At 57.3% G+C, this 22,789-nt stretch overlaps 2 protein-coding genes across 2 annotated transcripts; one reads left to right on the plus strand and one right to left on the minus strand.

Annotated features, from left to right (window-relative positions):
* Window positions 1-235: 235 nt before the first annotated feature.
* Window positions 236-4,624, plus strand: BTG2 (BTG anti-proliferation factor 2). The gene is made up of 2 exons (XM_085300326.1): window positions 236-500; window positions 1,430-4,624. The coding sequence occupies exons 1-2, from the start codon at window positions 341-343 to the stop codon at window positions 1,768-1,770; spliced, it is 501 nt and encodes a 166-aa protein (XP_085156452.1). The 5' UTR covers window positions 236-340; the 3' UTR covers window positions 1,771-4,624.
* Window positions 4,625-13,828: 9,204 nt separating this feature from the next.
* On the minus strand, window positions 13,829-22,411 carry FMOD (fibromodulin). Its single transcript, XM_085300327.1, has 3 exons — window positions 22,025-22,411; window positions 17,833-18,843; window positions 13,829-15,072 (listed from the first exon to the last, which is right to left on the minus strand). Exons 2-3 carry the CDS (start codon window positions 18,821-18,823, stop codon window positions 14,921-14,923), a joined length of 1,143 nt encoding a protein of 380 aa, XP_085156453.1. The 5' UTR covers window positions 18,824-18,843; window positions 22,025-22,411; the 3' UTR covers window positions 13,829-14,920.
* Between the last annotated feature and the right edge of the window lie 378 nt (window positions 22,412-22,789).

The raw sequence follows: 22,789 nt of genomic DNA on the forward strand, positions 1-22,789 counted from the left end.
CCTCCGGCGGGGGGGGGAGGGCGCAGCCAGTCTCGGTCGACCCTAAAAATAGCGCCCGGGTCACCCCCCCCCGCCACCATTGTCATCCGCGCAGCTACGTCACTCCTTCCACTGTGCTGACGTCAGCCTGTATTAGCATAGCGCGCCCCCTCGGCCAATGGCGGCCGCCCGGCCGATGACGCCGCCCCGGGCAGGCCCATTTAAGGGCGGCGCGGCGCTCGCGGCGCCCCATGAGCCGAGCGGAGCCGAGCGGAGCGCGAGGCCGCGCCGCGCCGGGGAGCCGCCGCCAGCCGCAGCCTTAAAGGGGCCGCGCCGCCACCTCCTCCCGGGAGCCGGAGCCATGAACCAGGGCCAGCGTCGCAGCGGCGGCCCGCGGGCGGACATGGCCCCCGAGATCGCCGCCGCCGTGGGCTTCGTCTCCAGTCTGCTGCGGACGCGGGGCTGCGTCAGCGAGCAGCAGCTGCAGGTGTTTAGCGGGGCGCTGCGGGAGGCGCTCGCAGGTGAGACGCGGCCCCTGGCAGCGCGCAGCCCCCAGGGCCGCCCCTGCCTCCCTATCTGGGGCTGGGGAAAAGCTTTCCGGGCGCCCCGAGGGGAGGGGAAGAAGTTTCGGGAGGAGCGCAGCACACCCGTGTTTTCCTCGGCCCTCCCCGGGACCGGGCTCTTACCCGTGTCCTTCCCCAGTATCCAGCTGTGGCCCCTGCCTGGGCCGGCACCCGCCTGTCTCCCTTCTGGGGTTGGGTGTCTGCATGCATCCTTTCTTGGCAGTCACCCGTGTCGCTTCCCGGACCAGGTGCCCGCCCGTGTTCCCCTGGGCTGTGGGGTGAGCACCTCGAGACCCTCTCCCGCAGACACAGCAGCCCCTCTGCTCCTAGCCCATCCCTCCAGGACCTGGACACTAGCTGGGTCTGGGTGTCCCTCCCCCCCCAGCACAGCACATCTCGGGCTTGGTGCTAGCAGGGTGGTTTGGGGGTCTCCTCCCAGGCTGGCGCGGCTCTTGTGTTATCGGTCCTGGGAAGGAACAGTTTGTTGCCGTGCTGAGATAAGGGATAGTGGTGCGCCACTGAGCTTGTAGCGTGACCTGGATGTTACTCCCAGACCGCAGTGTTTAATTGCTGGTGATACCAGTATCTCCTGCAGCCACCCCAGTGGTCGAGGTGAAGGTGTTGGGGTCCTGTCTCGGCAGCCGCTGTGGCTTTGTCCTGCCCGGGCTTGCTAGGACCTGAAGAGCTGCGCTCCTGCGCCTCGGAGCAAACGGCAGCTGAGTTGAGCGCTTTGCTCTAGAGCCTCTGTCTGATGGAGGGAGATAGAGAGGACTTGATTTTTTCCTTCTGTGGGTTGTAGGGCTCCCTTGGGATTGCAGGGGGATACAGGCTTCCTTATAGCTGTTGCCTGTCTGCTTACCACTCTTTCCTTCTTGCCTCTCTTGTAGAGCACTACAAACATCACTGGTTTCCTGAGAAACCGTTCAAAGGCTCTGGGTATCGCTGCATCCGGATCAATCACAAAATGGACCCAATTATCAGTAAGGCAGCTAGCCAGATCGGACTCAGTCTACCGCAGCTCTATCAGCTCCTGCCCAGCGAGCTCACGCTCTGGGTGGACCCCTATGAGGTGTCCTACCGTATTGGTGAGGATGGCTCCATCTGCGTCTTGTACGAAGCGACTGCAACAAAACCTGTGAGCTCCTATGGGATGCTTACCTGTAAGAACCAGATGATGATAGGTCGCACCAGCCCTTCCAAAAACTACATCATGACTGTCTCCAGCTAAATACTCCTTTTGTCCTTACACTGCCAAGACACAGGCTACTGTATACCTCACCTGAGGATCTATTTTTAAGATGAAGAGCTATTTATATTTTTTAAAAAAAATCCAAGAAAATCCAAAATTAAAATATCAGGCACTGCTTTGGACAGAAGCAGTGTCTTAGGTGCCTTTTTAAAGCTGTTGCAAGCTTATGAGTTTTTATTATGAAGCCGATATCTACCTAATTAGTGTTGGATGGCAATTTTGGTGGGCTGGGTTGCTCACTCAGGCAGCTTGGAATGGAGGAAGACGGGGAAGAGCAAAACTGGGAAGCATGTCTTGGTGGCAGGAGATGACCATGTTACCTTCTCCCAGTCCTGGTACCCAACAATGTTGTTTATCACAAAGTATTACAGTATTGTTGGAGAAGGGACAAGGGAGGTGTGCTTTCCTTCACTAACCTTTCCACTCTCCAACTGGTCTGACCTCTGTCTGGGGCCTGGATATAGTGTTTGGGGGAACCTCACCTCTGGGCTTGATGGTGCTGAGGGTCCTTCTCCTTACTCTTGCATGTCTCCTGTGGATGTGCTGACTTCAGAGGCTGCAGCTCTGCCCCACTCCCAGTGTGAACTGATGGGGGCATGTGGCCACCTCCAGCCTCTACCTCTCTTGTCCACCACTGGACTGAAGAGGCCATGAGGATATTGGTGCCCTGTGAAATGGGGTACAGCAAAGATGGTTCCAAAGATGAGTATTGCAGCTGCTGGGGTGATACTGGAGTGCTGTGTCTTTTTGGTACTCCTCAATACCTGGGTTTTGTCTACTGCTCATGCTGCACACAGAAGGTTGTTAAAACGAGGTCAGCACTAAACAGCTGTGAGCAACACAGTTCATCTCCGTGGGGCTCAGAGCCATCCAGACCATGACCTGCTATGTGGCTCTCTGTGCTCTGAGTAGATTCTGGTCTTTTTTTGCTTTACAAATTACCTGATCTTTCGCTGATGACCTGCAGTGTTGCTTCCCCAAATGAGCTGTAGCAACTTGCCTTGTGCCCTAGCGGTTGGTGTACAAGAACCCCTTTTGCACCATCTCTTCACTGGAAATTTTGGGAGTATCTTCCTGCTGTGTGTGTCTGTTCTGAGGCTGGGACTATTGGGTGCTATGGTGTCACGATGTTTTTAAATTGAAACACTTTTTCCCTCTCTTCCTTCTCTGAGTAATTGGCAAGTGGCTGACAGTGGGAGCTGTGCCTGTTGATAAAGGGGCATCACTTGGTTCAGATTTTTTGGTACATAACTGTTTTGCACAACTAATGCCTGATTCTGTGCTTTGCCTGTTCAAGCAAAACTCCTCTTGGAGTCCCAGTGGTACTTGTATTCAGGGAGACTTTGCCTGAGTGTTCAGGATTTGGCCCTTAAATTGCTCTGGCAACTACAGATGGAGTGGGAATGGCAAGTGCTGCCCTGAGACCTTTATCTACCTGTTGAGGAATGAGCCTTTGCCAGGATGCTGAGTGTCTGTTGCCTTTGTACTAACCACCTGGTGTTCCTCCAGTGATGCTGGGAGAAGCGATCTAAAAACCAGGGCACTGACGTGGTTTGGTCTAATGAAACTTTCTCAGATCTGTTTCACAGCACATTTTCACCTTCCTTTTTGACCTGGCAGCTGACTGGCATAACCAGAGTTATTCTTTCCCAGCCTTTGAGTCAAGTTCTCAAACATTTGTGCAATATATTTCTAAATCTTGGACATTCTGGGAGAGGAAGGAAACCTCCAATTTGCCACAGTTCTTAGCCTAAGTATACTAGAAAATTCAGCAGAGCTTTCCAACTCTCCAATTACTTGTCATGTGAAAAACTAGGTATGGATTTTTGCAGTTTTGAATCATGAGTTGTTGAACTGGAAAACCAGCCTCAATTCTTTTATCCTGTAAAGATGCCAAGCGGTGAGTTGTTTGTCCTTGCACAGTAATAGCAGACTATAGCTCTGAAGTTGCATCACTTCCTTCTACATCACTTAAATTTCTCACATCAGCAAAGCAGAAGCTGAAATAAAGCACTGGAACTTTTCCCTTGATGAACTTGTGCAATAAGTGATGTCGCAAAGAGAAGGGAATATTTGGGAACTTCCGAAAAGGAAATTGTTTTCAAGGAGGAGAGTACCAAGTGCTGTTTGGAGTCCTTATTTTTCACCTGGATGTGTAGAAAGCCTGAGATGAGATATGCAGTGTGTCCAGGACAAATAGAGGTGTGCTTGGCTGGATTGGGAACTTCCCAAAGGCTGGTACTTCCTTGGGTTGTAATTTGTCATGATCAATATGGTCTTCTAAGATTTATCCTCATATTCTCTTCCTTCTGTCTCACTAGAGAAGTTTGTGGGTGGCAGCCCACAACTGGAGGAATATTCTGTGATTGCTCTTAATGTGCCCTCACTTTCAAAGCAAAAATAGCCAAACCTCATTCTTTTTGGCCCTGGCATGGAGGAGTCTAACATTAAAGTGTCTTGTTTTTTAGCTTCAAAACCAACCAAAGTTGGGTGTAATTAATTTCTCTTGTAGCTGGTTACATGTAAAAGCTGTGAATTAGTGTGTTCTGTTGCCTTCTGCCTGTAAGCCTGGGACTCAATTGCAGAGCTGAATGGTGTGTATTTTAAGAACATTTTGGGGATTTTCCTTTCATTTTTTTCAAAACAAGCTGGACTGTTGAACAGGACCTGCTTCTTGTATTTGGTGAAAATGGTAGAAAGCTTGTAAGCTATGTTTGGAGGAGGGAGTGGATGGTTACTAATTGTATAGCAGTGTTTTTATATGCAGAATGTACAGATCCTTTGACAAAGGTATGCTTTTGTTACTTTAATAAAAATGTAGCAGTATAAATGAGCCTTGTTTTCTTGCTGGGAACTCTTTTGTGCTTACAAAGTGGGTTAGGGTTGGGATTTCAGCCTAAAACCCACACTGCAGATACTGTGGGCTTGGTTTAAGTGTGGGATAGCTGCTTATGTCCAGATGTGTCAAGGAGGAGGCTTGGAAAAAAGCTCCTTACGCAGCATGCTGACTCTAAATCTGACCCTTTAAACCTGAGGAATGAAGACTGGGGATAGGTCTGACTACTGCACAGCCGTAGGTGTCTGGCCTCCTCTCCTTTCCTGTGCTGACCCTATGGGATTCTGGCTTAGGCAGCAAGGGATTTATTCACTGCAGTATTGTGGAAATCCTGGGTCCTGCCAGTGCAGGAAGAAAGGGTTATAAAGTGGATTGCTAAGTCTATTATTATTATTATTTTTCCTGCACCCAACACTAGAAGCAGCATAAAAATCTTAGAAATCAGAAATGAACGATCCTAACCAGGGAGCAGACCTCATGGAGGGCTGTGACCTCTCCTCGCTGAACCTCCCCATCCCCACAGTCCTTCCAAGGATGACTGAGTCAGCAGCCGCTTGCCTGCAAAGGAGGAAGGCTGAGAGATCATGGGGTTGAAGTGGAGGATATCTGGGACTGTCATGATAAAGGCAGCCAAGGCTGATTCACTGGAGATCCTGTTTTGGCTGTGCCTGAAGGCTGGTGACTTCAGTGTGTCCAGCCATGAGCCATATCCCTGGTCTCTGGGTATCAAGCTAATATGTTTAACCACGTGTCTGCTCTCAGGGGTGAGCTGCCCCTATTTAAGGACCAACTCAACTGACTCAGGGCTGTTAATGCTAGTTTCAGTCCAAAACTCACCAAAGCCTTTCTGGGGAGGTCACTGGAGTGCAAATTGCAGCCTGCACGGCCCTTCCCATGAGCTTTGCTGTGCAGCCCCCAAACCTGCTCTCTGAAGAAGTGGCACCAAGCAGGGATCGAAGGCTTGATCCCGCCGCTCTCCCAGGCAGGGGTAAGGCCCATTCCTTCTCCCTTGCTTTTACCCTAATATGCTACTTCTAAGGCAAATAATTCTGTGGACCGGTTCTGGTGCTGTGTCAAAGCCACTCCTTTTTAAACTCATCCCTTCATTAGTTTCCGTGAACACACCCGAATTGCTGCTGCTTGAGAAATGAGGCTGTTGGGGAGGATGGCTGTCCTGATTACGCGGGAGTCATGCAGGTTCAAAGGCTTCACGCGTTTGGGTGGAGGACGGCGCCCAGCCTGTCGGTGGTAAGTTGGGGCTGGCTCGGTCTGTGGCACGGTCCTGCGGTCCGTGGCTGGTGTTGGGGCTGGCACTGAGATTAGCCAGAACTTGAGTTGCTCGTGACCAAGATAAAAATACAGCCCTTACGCAGGGGAGTGTTGGGTGTGGAGTCAGTGATACCTGCCCGGTAACCAGATCCCCTGTGCTAGCCTTTCGATCGGTGACTCAGCTGCTATTTTTATTTTGCTTGTCATTTTTCTTCTGGTAGGATCGTGATACCTGGTGTCCTGTGGACAAGCTGGGGTACTTTGGGGGTGCATCTTTATCTGCCTGGCAAGCCCTTCCCAGACTTTTTGATGCTAGGCTATAGCTTTGTCATATTTTCTCACCATGAAACCCCCATGTTACAGAGAAGACCTCTGGTATGGATTTCTTCCTGGGGCACAGAGGAGAAAGAGAATACAGGGCTATCCCTTGTGTGGTATCACCTGGGACCCAGTTGCCTCCCCTGTGAGCTTGCAGCAGCTCATGAAAAGCACAGAAAATAAATAAAACACCCTCGTCCACTGCCCCCAGCTTTTCCCTGTTGAAATCTGGACTCATTTTCTGCCAAGCTTTTGCTTGATTTTAGTTAGGATCTTTTCACTTGGGCATTTCTGGAAGGGTAGAGAAGTGTCAAGATTTGAAGACCTTCGGTCAGATTTTGTCCCCTGTAATCAGGGATTGCTGTGTTATACAAAAGCAGGTGACCGCGCATCTCTGATGTGGCGTTGGTAACCGCTCAGCCCTTTGCCCTCTGGATGTGCCTGCAAACCTCCGCGGTGCGCAGGGGCCGGTTCGCAGCCCTGCCGCGCTCCCACGGCCCTTCTGCGGGGACGCAGGCTCCTGCGAGCCCAGGCTCGAGCCTGGAGGTTGCCACGAAACGTGCGATTTCCAGGTTGCAGCCGGCTCCCCTTGGAAACGTCCTGCCGGAGCGGGGAAGGGCAGGACGCGAGGCTGAGCCGCATGGGCTCCGCGGGGGAAAGCGCTCTCCCGTCTCAGCCATCCGAAAGGGCTTTTTGTGCCCATGCGGAGTAGAAAAGCCAGCGGGTTTTAATGTCCCATCCTTTCTTTTACCGGTGTATGGGAGGTGCAAGGCTTCCTGGGGAGCCCCGGGCCCCAGAGCTGGGGTTGGCCTGCTGGGGGGGCGCGGACCGTGCAAGCCCCAAAGCGCCGCGCAGGATGTCCTCACGGGACGGTGGCAGCCAGGCGCAGGGCAGGGTCCCCCCAGGTCCCCAAGGATATGTTGGCTAATTCATGGCAAAATATTTGCTTGTATTTTTTTTGTGTGGTTTTCCCCCCTTTTTCGCGTTTATTTAACGTCCTGCTCCGCTTTCCTGGGGTCCCTTTAACAGAAGTTGAACGTTTCTCGGTTCTAACTTACTGAAAAAGCAGCATCAGCATTTAGGACGCAGAACCGCTTGCCGGGGTTATTTTTGCGTTTCCCACAGAAGCCAGGCCTCTTCCCCCTTCGTCCCCCGTCCTCCTTGTTCCTGGCTCGAAGTAGTTTTACCACCCTTCCCCCGAGGCTGGGAAGAGCAGGGCGCTTTAGAAACTCGGTGTTTGTGACAAGTTTGTTGGAAAAGAAAAAAAAATGCCTGTTTCTGGTGGGCGGAGGAGTCGGCCGCCCCTCACCCTCCCGTCTGGGCTGCGTGGCAGATCCATCTCAGGACAGGGGGGCGCGAGCGGGGCCGGAGGAGCGAGATGGTGAAGCTGCCGCTGTTTGTGTTTGCAGCTGGAGCAGGGACAGAAGTGAAACCCGGAGGCGCCGAGCCCCCTCCCTGCCCCGGCTCCGTCGCCCGGGGGGGCTCGGCCCCCTCCAGGTGCTTCCTGCCCTCTTTGCCCGCAGCGGGGCCGCTGGGAAGAGCGGGGCCGTGTCCGCCTCGGCGCCGCGAGGCCGTCGGGCGGCAGCGTGGCTGAAGCCTGTATCTGCGGAGACGCCGCCGCTCGCTGCCCTTCCGCAGCCCGGGGAGGGGAGCGGAGGCGCGGGGAGGCCTGGGGGAGCCCGTGCCGCCCCGGCCCCCCCGAGGGCTTTGGGAGCTGCCCTCCAGCCCGCTCTGCCGTCTCCACCGCTCGCACTAGCAAGCGCCAGCGTTGCGGCGTTTGCACGGGTGCAAGCACCGGCACCGCGCCGTTTGCACGGGTGCAAACGCTGGCACCGCGCCGTTTGCACCAGCGAAGCTGCCCAGGGTGGGAGCCTCCGTGGATGCCGGAGGCTCAGGGCCGCCAGCATGAGGAAAACCGCCTGGATCGCGGCTTTGCCTCCAGCTCTGCAGCGCGGGAGGGCTGAGCCGAGCCCTTCCCCGAGCCGCGGACGTGGGTGGGCATTCGGGTCCGAGTGTCTGGGTTTGCCAAGCTCCTGCCTGCTCTTCCTCCCCGCTCCCTGCCCTGCAGCCCTGTTGACAGACCTTCCTTTTCCTCCTGCCCTCCCCCCAGCCAGCTCTCGGGCCTATCTAGCATCTGCCCCGTGGCATGGCTGGAGCAAAGGGGTCCAAGGGGAGCGACTGGGCCATCTCCGCAGCCAGGACCCGTCCTGGCACAGCGCCGCCCGCAGCCAGGGCCCCTGAACCAGCGTAAAGACAAGTGCGTACGCAGCTCTGCCTTTCCAATCCTTGCTAAAAGCTGAAGCAACCCGTGGAAAAAAACCTCCTTCCTCCAGAAAGGTCATCTGCAGATGCAAGCGCTGCGTCGCACCCACCGCACACCCACTCGCCTCGCCCCGCCGCGGCGCAGGAACCGCCTCGGCGTTGTCTGCGGCTCGTCCCTCTCCGCTTGCTGTGCTTGGAGCAGCTCCAAAGCAGCTGGGGCAGACCGAAGTGTTGCTTAATGCTAACTTAAAATAATAAAAAAAAATTCCCCCCAAACAACCACAAACGCTGCCAGCGGGCTGAGGCGCAGCCCCGTCTCCGCTCCCTGCCTGCTCGCTTCCTCGCGGGCGGCTCCGGGGTGGGGAGCGCGCGGCTCCCGCGCAGCCCACCGGCTCGTTAAAAATTACGGTGCAGACGGAGGGGAAGGGGCTGCTCCTGGCGGGGAGGAAAGTCTGCGTGCGCGTCCCAGGGCCGTGTCGGCTAGCTTGGGAGGGAGGACGGTCCCTGCTGGGCAGCGGCTTTCCTGGAAGGAAAATTGCCTGGAGCTGGGTCCGGATGGGGCACAGCCCTGCCGGGAACCGGTGCAATCCCGGGGGAGGCAGCCTGCCGGCTCCGGCCCAGCCTCCGGCCGCTCTCGGGGTGCCGCCGATGCGCAGAGGTCTCGGGGCGCGCGGGAGGCTCGAGGAGGGCCGCCGCGTTGCGGGCAGCGTGCCGAACGCCGCCGCCAGCCCGCCGCGCTGCTCGCCTGTGCGCGGCCCCCGGGGAGGCGAGCGCGTGGGCGAGGGGCTCCGGGGGCCTGGCCAGATGGGCCGGGAGAGGGGCCGCTTTCAGCTGCTTTTTTTTTTGTTGTTGTCCGCCCAGCGTCCCGCGGGGAGAGCCCGGCCCCGGCCCCCGCCGCTCGGCGGCCCCGACGCTCGCATTTACGACCTGTTGGGGGATAAAAGGGGCTTTTTGCGGCGGCGAGCAACTGGTGTGCGGGGACAACTGCTGCCATCTGTCTGGTGGGGCGGTGGGGGGGGCCGCGGCCGGGGCGAGGGGGGCCCGGGGCTGCGTTTTGTTTCTCCTTTCATGCACCACTAAACTTTGCACCTTTTGTTTCCCAGAGAAGGCGGAGGGAGCCGGGGAGAAAAGAGGCCTCTCTGCAGCGCACGGGTCAGGGCAGAGCTCGCTCGGCTCGCTGGGCAATTTGCATATGATTCTTATTAAATATTATAATAGCAATTTACGGTTTTCTAAGGAGGCTGTCAAAATAGGGCAGCCCAATGCTGAACCCCCTCCCCCCTTTCCCCCCCCCCMCCCACGCGCTGCAGCCGGAGCAGCCCGCTGCGAGAGGGGCCGGCATCCCGACACGTCCCGCGCCGCGACGAGCGAGCAGGGGGAGCAGCAGCTTGCGACGCTGTCGGGGCGCTTCCTCCGGCGACTCGGAGCTCTGCGGTCTCGGACCGATGTCCCTGATCCCCACCCCGAAGGGGTGCCCGGTCCCCGAGGGACGCTGTGCCCCTATGCCCCAGGGGTGCAGTGCTGCTGATGCACAGGGATGCCACGTCCCCTTCCCCAAGGGATGCTTTGCCCCATCCCCGAGAGATGCCGTGTCCCTGTCCCCGAGGGACGCTGTGCCCTTGTCCCCGAGGGGCGCGCGCTGGTGCAGGGGGCAGCTCCCGGGACCGGCCGGATCACGCTGGGACGCGTTCGAGCAAGTCCCTCGCCGGGCTGCTACGAACCTGCCTGCCCCGTCGCCGTCGCAAACCCCCGCCCGGCGCAACCCCGGCGCAGCGGAGCCCGGCGCTGCGCCGCTGCGGGGGGCAGCCCTTGCCGCCGCCGTTGCACGGATGCGACGCCCGCTCCTTTGGGGAACCTCTGGGAATGAGCGTTAGTGGGAATCCGCTACGTGCAACGCTGTCAGCGAGCCCCCGCCAGGGCCCAGGCGCTGCCAGGTGCAGGACGAGGCCGTTTTCCCTCGCACAGTGCCCTTTTACCAGGGAGTTTATTTCCATTATAGCACGAGATAAAGCAGAAAAGGGGAAGGAGCGGACCGAAGCGGAGCAGCTGCCCTCGCCGCCTTGCTCTCTGCTTTGTTGTGAGTGAAAAGGCTGCGGCGGGGCGCAGACACCAGCCTGCGGCGCTCGTTTAAAGAGCGAGGACCCGTCTCCCCCCTCGCCCCCGCCGGGGTAAATCTCAAGTGGAAATGGTTGAATTTGCCCCAGCGAGGGGTTTGCAGAGAGCCCTGCCGCCGGCAGTCCCGCCGGGGCGCCGAGCGGCCCGAGGAGCCCGGCGGCCGCGCTGGCGAAGGCTTCGGGACCGGCGGCACGGCTTTCGAGCGGACACAAAGCCCGTCTTGGTATTTACGGCACGTGCGGCGCGAGCGGCGGCCGGCGCGGGGCTGCGGGACAGATGGCGAGCGAAACAAAAGGGAAGGCAAGAACGGGAGCCCAACAGCTCGGGAATTTCCTGCCCTTCCCCTCTCCCCCCCGCCCGAGGGCGGACGCGCGGGGCGAGGGGCAGCCTGCTCGCGCCCCCGGGCTGCGCGTGCTCCCAGCGCCGGGCAGCGAAGCCCTGGCTCCGCCGCGCTCGGTTCCCCCCCACCCCCGGAAAACTTCTGCCAGCCTCAGCCTGCTCTTCGGCGAAACGGGTCTGCCAGGGGCCAGGGAGGGCGGCCGGGTCCCCGGCGGTCTCCGCGAAGAGGCGTTTTCCCGCTGCCGCAGCGGTTTTGTTATCTCTTCCCAGCAGCATCGCAGCTGCCGCGAGCAGCTTATTAATAACCAACTTTTACCGCTCGTCCCGTCTCGCGCCCGTCCGCAGGTGGCACGGCGGCGGGCGGCAGCCCTGACCCGAGCCCGCCCGGGCTCCGGCCAGGAACGCTTTTCTTCCCAGATTTCTGGCCCGTGAGCGGGCGCACGTCGGTCCAAAGCGATCCTGCTCGGCAGCGGGTCGCTCTGAGCCGAGCTGGAAGTTTAACCCGTGCTCACAAGGTCCCAGCTCTGCTCGCACCTCCCGGTGTACTTAAAGGACAGGGAGGATTTTAGGTTGAGTCTGGAAAGAACGGACCGAAGCGGGATGCTGGAAGGGGAGAGGATGGGGTGAGCGGGGGGGGGGAAGGGCCGGCGGCCCGGGGCACACCTCCGAGGCGGACGTGAGCTGTTATTTGGTTCAAACTTGCTGCTTTGGGCTTTTCCCCCTCCTTTAGGCTCCTGGAGGTGGACAAAGCCCGGCGCTCCCTCTTCCTCCTCCCCCTCCTCCTCCTCCTCCTCCTCTGCAGCCCTGCAGCCTCCCACGGCAGCTCTGAGCCTCCTCCCAGCAACAGGAGGAGGAGGAGGAGGAGGAGGAAGGGGAGGAAAACCTCCATCCCTGCTGAGCTGCCCCTCGGCAACAGGACGGCGATTGGGCGCCCACGGGCTCGGCACGCCAATGGGGTTCCCCCCTTTTTCGGGGAGGGGGGCGCGTGGGGCCGGCCGGGCGGTGGAAGGGGACGTGGCGGGGGCCTGGGCTGCAGCGGCAGCGCCGCCGCCGCGTCCCCGGGGCCGATGCAAAGCCCGCTCGGGTTTGCACCCCGTGTCCCTCTCCCCGGAGCAGGCCTGTCGGGGGTCGCGCTCTGCCCCCCCCTCCCCGGCATCGCCGAGGGCTTTTCCCTCTGGGAACAAGGCGCGAGCCTGGGAGCACGCAAAAGGGCGCCTGGGGGACCGGGGACAGGGGACGGGCCCTTTCCCCCCTCCCTCGGGGAAGCAGCCCCAGTCCCAGCTGATGCAGCCCCAATCCCCCAGCTGGTGCAAATCAGCAATTGCAACGGCCGGAGGGGATTAAAGCACCTGCGGGACGGGTGCAGTGTGGGGCTGTTGTGTTCCCCAGGCTCTGCCCAAGCCCCTGGGGCTGAGCCATGTTGCTGCCCTGGGGCCCCGGCGGGTCGCCGAGCCGGGGCCTCCCCTGCAGACGTCCCTCGGCACTGGTGGCCCGTGTTGACTTTGGAAGGGGCACCGGGGCGAAAGCTTGGCGCAGGAGCAAAGAGCGGAGCATGCGGGCGCCCCGGCAGCTCCCGAGCACGGGGAGGGTGGTGGCGCGCAGCGGGCAGGGCGGGATGCAGGCATCCTCCCCTCCCGTGTTTGCAGCGGCGTGTGGCCCGCAGCCGGGTGCGGGTAACTCCTGTCCCCGTCCCGCTGGCCTGCTTCCAGCTGGGCCGGACGCTGCTGCCGGGAAGCTGGAGGGACGGCGGGCCGCGGTGCGTAGCTCGGCGGCTGGTGGCAGAGAGGTGATTTACGCCCAGGTGCGGTTTGCCAGGCTTGGAGCGCGCTGCCTAACGCGCTGCGGCGGTTCCCATTCCTTCGCCCAGGTGTTATGCTCATCCCGGTCCCTTCCAGGGAAAACCCGCCTCGGGCCTCGTGCGGAGCTGGTTTCTCCGTGGAGCAGGACCGTGGGAACCGGGCTGGTCCTGGGCGGCAGCAGGCACCGTGGTGAGAGCGGGACCTGCGGCACGTCCGCACCGGCTGCGCCGCGGCCGCGCGTGTTTGCCGAGGATTTTTTTTGAAGCCACCTCCAGCTTAACTGTTAAAAATAAGCAGAGCCAAACACTGGAGAACATGAAAGCAGCCAGAAAACAGAGCAGAAGCACTTTGCCGGCTGCACAGCCATCCTTCCTCTTCCCTTGCTCTTAACTGACAGCTTTCGCTGTATTTTTTTTTCCTTTCTGGAGCTGTTTTTGCACGGACTCCAGATGGGAAGGGCTGGCGAGGAGCAGCCCCGCGGGGAAGGCAGTGTACGGGCGTGTAGAGCCTGCTGCAGCCGCTAGACGGCAAATCCAGCCTGGGTTGTGTTTGCAGAAAAATCTGCTCTGCAAGAGGGGTGGGAACCCGGAGCCAGAGCGGGTTTTGGGGCGCTGGGGGCTTCCCCCTGGCCGTGCTGGGGGAGGGCGTTTGGGGAGGTTTTTCCAGGGGAATTTGCTCTTCCCTTGGAGGACAGGCAGCTCCGAGTGGGATCATACGGGGCGTGAGTCGAGATGGTTCTACTCCAGAGGGTGCAGCGTGGGTGTGCAAACCCATCTCTGGCGCTTGGGAGTGGTGGGCTGAGGATCAACCTGCAAAATTAGCATCTGGGTTTTTGGCCTTTTTTTTTTTTTTTTAATAGCTGATTAGTTTTTGGGTAACTAGTTACGGACATTTAACTGACGACTGGAAAACAGCTGTTTTTTTTCCCACTGAAAATGCTAAGCATCTCCTGCTAGGCATCCAAATTTACTAATCTCTTCTGACAAATTACACTTGAAACCCTGAAAGTTCAGGGCCATTTGTTTCCAGCTAACCCCTGCTCACCACTGAGATGCTCAGAACTTGGCCGCTACATTTGGGATTCCTTGAACACGCTCCATGCAGTTACAGAAAGGGCTTTATTTGTCAGTATGATATCTACAGTTCATGCGTCGGTGATAGTACAGGTTTTTTTGGATTTTTGTTTCTATAATGTTAGCATGCAGTTTAAATGCAGAGGGTCTAGGTGACCTCTCCAGCTTTGCAAGTCATCTCCAGAGCTCAGCTGCCCCTTTGGTCCCCCAACTAGCTCGTGCAAGGAACCGAGTGGCTTTTTTGGGTTTTGTGAAGTTAAAATGTGCTGCTGATGCATGTGCTACTGCTGTTTGTATAAATGGGAGACCCCCAAGTGCCTGGGTGGGGAAGAGCTCCCAGCCAAGCCGAGGGGAAGGACGAAGCCAAACGGGCCGTGTCCACGTGTGCCCCATCCCTCACCTCACTAGTCCTGCCCCTCATGGCCTGCCTTGCAGGGTGTAGGAAACACCTTCAGAGACACCTGCGAACAGCCTGCTTCTCCGGGTAGTTTCCCTCTAACCTTAGCAGCTGATGGCTGCTTTGCAGTGGCAGGAAAGGTTTTGATCCCATTTGCTTTAGTGCTGGAGCTGTTTGGAGCAGGAGGCTGGTGGAGGGTGGACAGATGGGCGAAAGCATGCACGTGCTCCCCCCATCCTAGCGTGAGGGCTGCTGACAGCCAGGAAATCTTCAACCTTTTACCTGTGCAGCTCAGCAGCTCCCAGCACCACTGAGGCCAAAAACTGGGCCTGGGATGAACCATTTTAAATTTGCTCGTTCTGCAGAACACACTCCTGAAACCCTCCCAGCCGGAGCTGGCTGCTCGATGCCACATTTTGGAGATGGGATGTGTCCCACCCAAAGCCCTGGAAGTGGCGGCGCAGCAGTGCTCTGGAGAGTGGCAGTCGGGAGGAACCATGCCGAGACCCGTCCCCTCCCTGCAGAGAGCCGGGAAGGGGGAGCGTTTGGGGACGGACAGATCCTGGCCGGGCACCTGCGTAGGCTGTTGCTGGCGTACCCTTATTATTGCACTACTGCGGTAGCCAAGTTGAACCATCAAGCTGCATTGAAATGGGAGGGAGAGTCTCCCCAGGATCGGGGGAGCACTGTCCTGAGGACGGGGAGGGGGCCAGGGGCCAGGCTAGATCTCGATGATGGTGGCGCGCCGAAGGCATAGCGGGGCATCCGGGGGCACCGCATTCCTCTTGATCTCATTCCCATCGAGCCGCAACACCTGGAGCCTGGAGTAGTTCATGACATCCACGACGGTGCAGAAACTGCTGATGGAGAACTCTGCGAGGCAAGAAGAGCGAGAGCTGAGAGCTGGCTCCTTAACTACCCTTCACGGCACCCCGCTGGAGATCAGCGATGTTTGGATAGACCAGACCCACAAAACCTCTAATAGCAACCAGCCCCTTGCATTTTCCCATCTAGCTCTGGAGGGCCAAGCTGGACCTGGCCCTAGCAGCCTTCCTAAGAGCTCTCCAGATATCCAGGTGCATGGATGTGGGCCAGCACCATCGGAGGTGACTGACCTTGGGGGAACACTGTGAGCCTGGTCTGGAGATGGGTCTGATGGATATTGACCTCTGACAGTCAGACTCTGTTAAGATGGGCAAGAAAAAACTGCAAGTATTCCCAGATCACCAATTATTCCCAAAAACTTTGACCAAATACCCTTCCCTCTTTAGCTAAAAGGGTAACTGAACTTTCTGGCTAGGGTCAGAAGGAGCCAACAGTGCTTTGTGCACATTCAAGTGTTTAAAAGCCACACGATGGGGCCCTGGCCCTGCTCCCAGGGCCCAGGCACTCGGCTGTCCTTTCCATCTCCCTTCTGCTGCTCTGAGTGCTGGTAGAAAAAAAGAATAGCAGCATGGGTGGAGCCGTATGAAAACGTTGCTTTTTACTGGGAACTGCGCCTGCGGCCTTTCTGATGAGCCTCCACACAACACCCTCCCGTCCCAAACTCCCCGAGCCGGCAGGACAGCCGTGGGACCACCCAGGCAGCGTGCCTGGCGGGGAGGACATCCTGGTCCCTGTGGGACACGGGGCCTGGGCTGTGCAGGGGCAACCTCCTGCATCCCCTCTCATCCCAGCTGGGGCATATTTCCATGAGCACCTCTCCTGCCCGAGGCAGGAGAAATCAGGCACACACTGGAAAGGCTTTGGAGCCTCACTGAACTTTGGGGTGACCATGTGGCTTGTGCCTCCTGGCCGCAGGAGGAGCACGAGACACCGGGGTCACCACACAGGGCAGTTTGCAGCAGTTGCAAGGAGACTGCTCCAGTCCCTCCTTGCCTGACCGTCCCTGCTAAGTCTGGGTTCGGAGGGAGGACGTGGAGCAAATTCCAAATCTTGTGCAGGATTTGGGAGAGAAGTGACCGACTAGAGGGCAGCAAAGCTCCAGGCCTTGGTGCTGCTCGGGGACCGAGCAGCTTCCCGGGCGCCTGGTGCTGCACGTCCGCCCGCAGGGACCAGCCTGCCAGGGAGTCGGGAAGGACCATGCAGGGAAAGACTAAAGCGCGTTAGTGACAAGCCCAGGGCTCAACCCTTGAACTCTCTGTCGGGGCTGAACGTACCTATCTCACAAGGGCTGTGAAACTCCGCACGGTTGCTCCGAAAAGGCCTCGGAGGAGAGGCCGGGAGCTCTCCTCTGCCAGAGAGGTGCGCAGGAGATCGCTGTCAGTCCAGGAGAGGGCAACAGCATTTCCCTGAGCAGCTCCCGGGTGCACGGAGGTAGGGGCGGCCGTGCTCCCCTCCGCAGGGCGGGGGGCTTGGTAAGCGCTAAAGATCGGCTGCAAAACCTGCAGCTGGAAAAAAAAACCGCGCCCGTAGCCGCGGTGGTTTCGTGGCGTTTGTGGGTAGACTTTAACAGCTACAAATTTTGAAAGCAAACACTCGGGAATCTGTTCTTGTTTTTGTGTTTCTGTCGGTTCTCTGTCGGTGCGGGGTTGTGTGTTTCCCCTACAACAGCTGATGGTTTCACGAACGTTTCCTTATCCCAGGCCGCGCGGCGCAGCTTGCTCGGGGGCTTTCTCACCTCCCCTAGTCCTGACCTTAGGGCCTGGCAGGTAAAAGAAGCAAGAGTGGATTTTTCCAGGAGCTTCAGTATGGCTTTTGTAGCTGTTTTTATAAACAGCAACTCAGAACAATCTGTTCCTTTTTATGTATTTGTGCATTAAACGGAGTGAATTTTAGTCCTGGCAAAAGGCGCCGTGTTGATGGTTCTAATAAAGACGAGCTCCCGTCCGTCACGGGCCCGGGCCCGGGCGAGAGGTTCAGCTGCGCAGGCTGCGACGACCGCGGGGACGTGCGGGTCCCCAAGCCCCGTCTCCAGCAGAGCCACCTGAGAAAGCTGCATCTCCGAGACCTTCCCTCTTTGGGCAGGAGAAGCAGGAAGGCCCCTTGTGGGTAGCAGCCACCCCTTAGGCACCGGACCTAAGCCGGACCAAGGTCAGGCTTGGTTCCCACCAGTGGCTTTGGGGCCATGGGCTGCATCCTGGGCTGTGCGGGGGCCCGGAGAGGAGGGCTGAGCAGCAACGCTCCTCCTGCGGTGGGACTTGTCAGAGCCCTGCGCGAGGAAAGCTTGAGGCCACATCACCCCGCAGATTACTGAAGCTTTGAGAGTAAGCCAAGGCAAAGCTGCATTCCCCTCCCCAGGCAGCGCATGCAGCTTCTACCCGCAGCTGGTTTCTTGGGGGTGGAGTCTGGTGTCCCTCATCAGGAGATGCTGAGACTCCTGCTAACTGCTGGAGGAAACGAGTTTAATGGCTTAACTGATCACTGCAAGGGTCTGCAGGGCAGTGTTCAAAGCTGGGAGTTTCGGCTCCAGGTGTGTGTTGGGGCACAGCAGGCCCCATTCCTGTCTTGATAACGGCCACCTGCAGGGCATAAGTCTCCCAGAATGCATTTTCCTACCCAGACCTTTACCCTCAGCAGCCTACAGCAGGGAGGAAAAAACCCTGTGTCCTCCTCACCCCATTGGTGTATTGGCCACTGCATGTTATCGCTACCCCTGCACCACCGTGCTTTGACTGACAGAGATCTGCTCACCATTGATTTGGTTCCCTTGAAGGTAGAGGTTCTCCAGGTTGGTGCTGACCCGTGGGATCTTCTGAAGCCTATTGTAAGAGAGGTCTAGCTCGAGGATGCTGCTGCTGTTAAAAGTGTTGGTAGAGAGACCCTGATTTGTCAGGCTGTTGTGGGACATCCTCACATAGAGCAGCTTAGGAGAGACCCTGAAATAGTCATCAGGAATGGAGTTGATGTGGTTGTACTCTAGGTAGAGCTGTTCCAGAGCTATTGGGAGGCCATCAGGGACTTTTCTGAGGTGGTTGTAGCTCAGATCAGCAAGGATCAAAGACTTGAGCCCTTTGAGGGATGCTCCCATTTCAAAAATCTGATTGTGGCTGAGGTACAGGGCTGTGAGGTTCTCCAGGCCCTCCAGAGCATTGGATGGGACCTTGGAGATCTGATTGTAAGACAAGTGGAGTTCTCTCAGGGACCGGGGCAAGGGGCTGGGCATCTTGGTTAGGTTGTTGTTGTTCATGTATAACCTCTCTAGGTTTTTGAGCTTGGCAAAGACCCTCTTGCCCATCTTCTCACTGGTGATCTGGTTGTTGTGCAGCGCGAGCCATTCCAGCTCTGTGGCATTGTCGAACGCCCCTTCCTGGATGGAGGTGATCTGGTTGTTCTGGAAGTAGACGTACTTCATCCTGGAAGGCACGAAGGGCAGATACCTCAGATTGCGGGTGTCACAGTACATGGCTGAAGAGAAGTTAGGGGGGCAGTCGCACTCCTGAGGACATTCCCGTGAAGGGGCCTGTTGAGGTTCAGGGCCAGGCTCTGCCTCTGTGTCTGGAGCCGGAAGGTAAGAGTAAACATAAGGAGTGTTTTCGTCCTCATAGTATGGCATGTAGTTATAGGATGACAGCCGAGACTGTCGCATATAGTACTGTAACCAAGCCAAATCTTCTTCTTCATCGTACTGGCCCAGGGAGACTCCGCAGAGACCAGCAACTATCAGGACTGTAGCCCAATGCATGATGCTGACCCTGGAGGAACCTGTAGGGAGGAGGAGAAACATGGGGTAGGAGGGAGGAAATCATCAGCAACTTCAGGTCTGACATATATGGTAGAAGCAGGGGAGCTGCACCCCATGGCCTGGGAATTCAGAAGTTTTGGATCTGGTCTCAGCTCTGGCGCTAGGCTGGTGGCACTCAGCAGCACAGCTGGAGTAACAGGAGTCCTGTGTGAATCCTAGTAAAAAAAGGTGTCTGCAAACATTTCCTCTGTTTGAAGTTACTGTACCTCCAACCTTTTGCCTTGTGCATTCTGGGAACCTCTATTTCAACGGCTATTTGCTTGCAAAATCTTTACGACTAGTATTTCTACCACAGCTGGGTGGAGAAGTGAGACTGGGGGCCATAGCCTTAGGCAGAGTAGGTGTCAAGGCAACGCAACTCTGCCCCAAAATGTTTGCATGTATATTGGCTATATACGGGAGGGAGAAGAAAGGACTTAACCACCAAAGCAAGTGGGTAAGGGCAGGGCTGGCACTAAAACCTGGGCTCGGTGCCTACTTGCTGCATGAATATATGATGTGTGGGGGTCTTAAGATCTGCAGTTCAGGGTGCTTGCAGCCATGGCTCAAGGCAGGGCTCCGCAGCACAGCGTCCCGCTGGACACCACAGGCAGCAGCCCCAGAGGAACCAATATTTGAAGTGTTTCCTACGAGAGGCCACGGTGGCCGGTTCAGTGAGTTCATTGATTCAGGTGGGCGTCATCTGACCGGGCTCTACTTCCGCTCCAAATGGAGGAAAGCGAGAGTTGCAGGAACAGGTTCACGAAGATTGTGGTGTGTTTCGATGGAGCTATATTTATACTACGCTTGCTCATGATGTGATTTGCTGTGGGTTTCATCCAGCTCGCCCTTCCCCCACAAAAATGCAGGATGTTCATTCTGCTAGCAACTGATGTAAATTCTGGTAAACAAGTTCCGGCTTATTTTGAAATTAAAAGACTCTTAAGCCTAGATTTTCCAAGTTCAGCTAATTCTCCTGACCCAACATCAAAGCAGCATCATCCCCCTGCCCTTTGAGGCCAGCATGACAAATAGGAAAGGGAGCCAACGCAAAACCTGGAGTTCTGACCGTGCTTGTGAAAATCGGTCTGTCTAGGGCTAGAACACAAACGAGAGAAGGGCTGAACGCTCCCCGGCAGCACAGTTCCCCCCAGGCTTTCCATGACTGTGGTTGCAAGCCCGTGTGTCTAGCTGCAGAGCCCCTTTCGCCTCCGTGCAGTGGGACTAGCACCCTCTCACCCGCAGGGGACACCGTCCGTGCCCGGCACGGCGTGTTGGCAGCTGGAGAGGACTCTAGCTAGGGCCCTGCACCCTTCCCCTGGTGACTAACCTGGCACACAGGATAGCATACGAGCGAGACGGCTTGAAATGCCTCCAGGAAACACTCTGGGCTGTGCTGTTCAGAGGGGGAGAGGAGTCTCTCCTGCCTGCTGGCTCCTATATACGTGGCTGGGAGCATGGGGCTGCCGGCGTGCCTTCTGCCAGCTCTGCTCCTACGGCAGGAGCACAGCCAAAACATGGAGCTGCTTCTGGAGGAGCCAGGCTCTTGGGGGAAGGTCTGCTGCGCTGTAGGACCGTGGCACCAGCGAGTGTTTCTCACCCATGGCTGTCCCTCTGGCTGGCTGGCATGCCAGGACCTGTGTTATGTGACATGGGCAAAGGGTTCCTCACTCCGACATCTGCCCAAAACTCTCTCTTGGTGCTGGGGAAATCCAGGATTGGACGCAAGGGCTGCCAAGAGGGGTTGGCCATGGGGTTGCATGATGAAACCTCACTGTACCCCCGTTCCTGACCTGTCTGTGCAAATGGCAAAATTGCTGTTTTGCTCATTTTGCTCTCCCTGGCTAGCTGGTAGCATGCTGCAACTGGGTCACCAGTGCCCCTATGGAGCTGTGATGGTGGAGCCTGCTGCACCCACGGGGTGTTCCCACCTTGTACCAGTTGCCTGCCCAAATGGCATCCCTGGGGACCCTCTCCATCTTCCCTCACCCAAACCGTTCTCCCAGGGAGCTGCCTGGATTGCTCGTGCCTGACCTGATGCACCCCAGCCTCGGGTGGCGGCCAGAGGGTATTTCTAGCCCTGGTGCTATTTCTGAGCCCAGCACACAAAGAGGGCACAGTTCTGCTCCGAGGCGGAGAGCATGCTGCCACCAAGGCACCCTGGCAGGCTGCTCCGGCTGGAAGAAAAGAGGGATTGAGACCTCAGTGGGCAGCAGGGCTCCCTCTCGGTCTTTTTCTCCCTCCTTCTCTGCTTCCCGCATGCCCTTGCAGCTGAGGGGCAGTGCTCAGGGATGCTCCGTGCATGCTGAGAGCTTGGCACTGAGGAGGCTGCAGACTCGTTTTTCCTCCTCCTCCCGTTCCAGGGCATTTTGCCTGGTAAAATACCAGAGCTGCTCTGCACAGGGGCTCCCTCCAGCCACGCTGACGGGTGGCTGAGCCACTCAGCTGCCCGTTCCCGGGGGTGCCTCCGTGCTGGGCAGGACTGATGCAAGGGGTCCCTTGCCTTTCTCAGGGTGGCCCCTTCAATAAACCGCTAAACCTAGAGCCTGGCCTCACCATTTCTCCCCTACCTTATTTAAAGGTTACTTCTCCCATCCCCAGCCAGCTTCAGTCCCGTTTCTGGGGTGGCATCTGAGCTGAGCGTGCCAGCTACGGTAGTATTTCGTCTCTGAATCTCTGCACCCGCTTCCCGAAGGCTGCTGGTCTAACTGGGTCAGCTCCTTGCTGAGATATGGAGCAGCCTTTGGACAGCCATGGACCCTGCGTTTTTCCCTCCATCACTACTGCCTTCTGTCAGGCATAAAACACGCTCTCCCCTTGCCCGGCCACCCTGGGCAGAGCCGTGCTTTGCAGGGAACGGCGCGTGGGTGGGGGGGCTGCGAGCAGGCACCTGCACAAGCCTGAGTGTCTATTAACACGTATGTGCATCCCCTCGCTTGGCCTCCTGGGCCAAGTACGTTATGAGTCCCCAGAGCGGAGGGGGCTCCCCCCAACGTGGACACGACATTAGTTTGAGCGGTGCTGTGCCACCCATGCCACTGGCATGCACTGTGCGGGCACCCTCGCTCAGCGTCACGCCGCCCGCCCAGCAAGGGTATGGAAATGGAGCTTAAAAAAAAAAAAAAAAGAAAATCACAATATTAAATACAGAGTTGGACTTACCAAGCTAAGAGCCTCCTTCCCAAAGCGTGGCTGTTCTCCTGGATCTCCCGAGTGTTAAGGAGCATGTGAGTGAGACTCCCACTTTGCAAAGGTTGGTGCCCGCCCTAGATCCCAGATCAAATATTGTGCTTGCAGGTCACGGGCTCGGCAGGTTTTTGGGGAGTGACCTCCTAGCAGCAGGCAGTTTGCAGGAGAGACTGAATAGACCCTAATGCTGCCTGGCGTTATAAATAACCTGCTTTTTCTTTCCTCTCTCTCTCTCTCTCTCTCGTCTTTTCTCATAGGAGTGTTGGCACTTTCCAGGCTCTCTCTGTTTAATGAGTTAGTGGAATCGAGGATGTTGTTTTTAAAAGGGCTGTTGTTAGGTCTCCTGTGTTTCTCATCAGGAAGTGATGAGGAGGCCTCTGGCCAGATTAAAAAGATCTAGTTTTGAGGAGATGAGGATGTGATTCTTGGGGAGAAGTAAGAAAGTATCTTTAACTTTTGCAGTACCAGGGGAAGAGATGTTAGTGACTGCTCCCTGACTGCAGCCTGGGCTTCTTCCCTTGGAAGCCTCAGTTTATGCTGTTCTGCTATAAAATGTTTAGGATAAACATTTCCCTGAACGATAAGGCTGCAGCATCCAAGGTAAATAAGTTGCCTACCAAAGGGCCACTGTGACAGCAGGAATTTGTCTTGAGTTTGGTGGGAGGAAGATGCCAAGTTGGCATCTGTGCAGGCTGGGCTGCTGTGCCCATCCTCGTGGGACGGGGGACCCCGGGGGGC

This window comes from Rhea americana, unplaced genomic scaffold (genome assembly GCF_003343005.1).
Source record: "Rhea americana isolate MKP2758 unplaced genomic scaffold, rheAme1 scaffold_163, whole genome shotgun sequence".
Lineage (NCBI taxonomy): Eukaryota > Metazoa > Chordata > Aves > Rheiformes > Rheidae > Rhea > Rhea americana.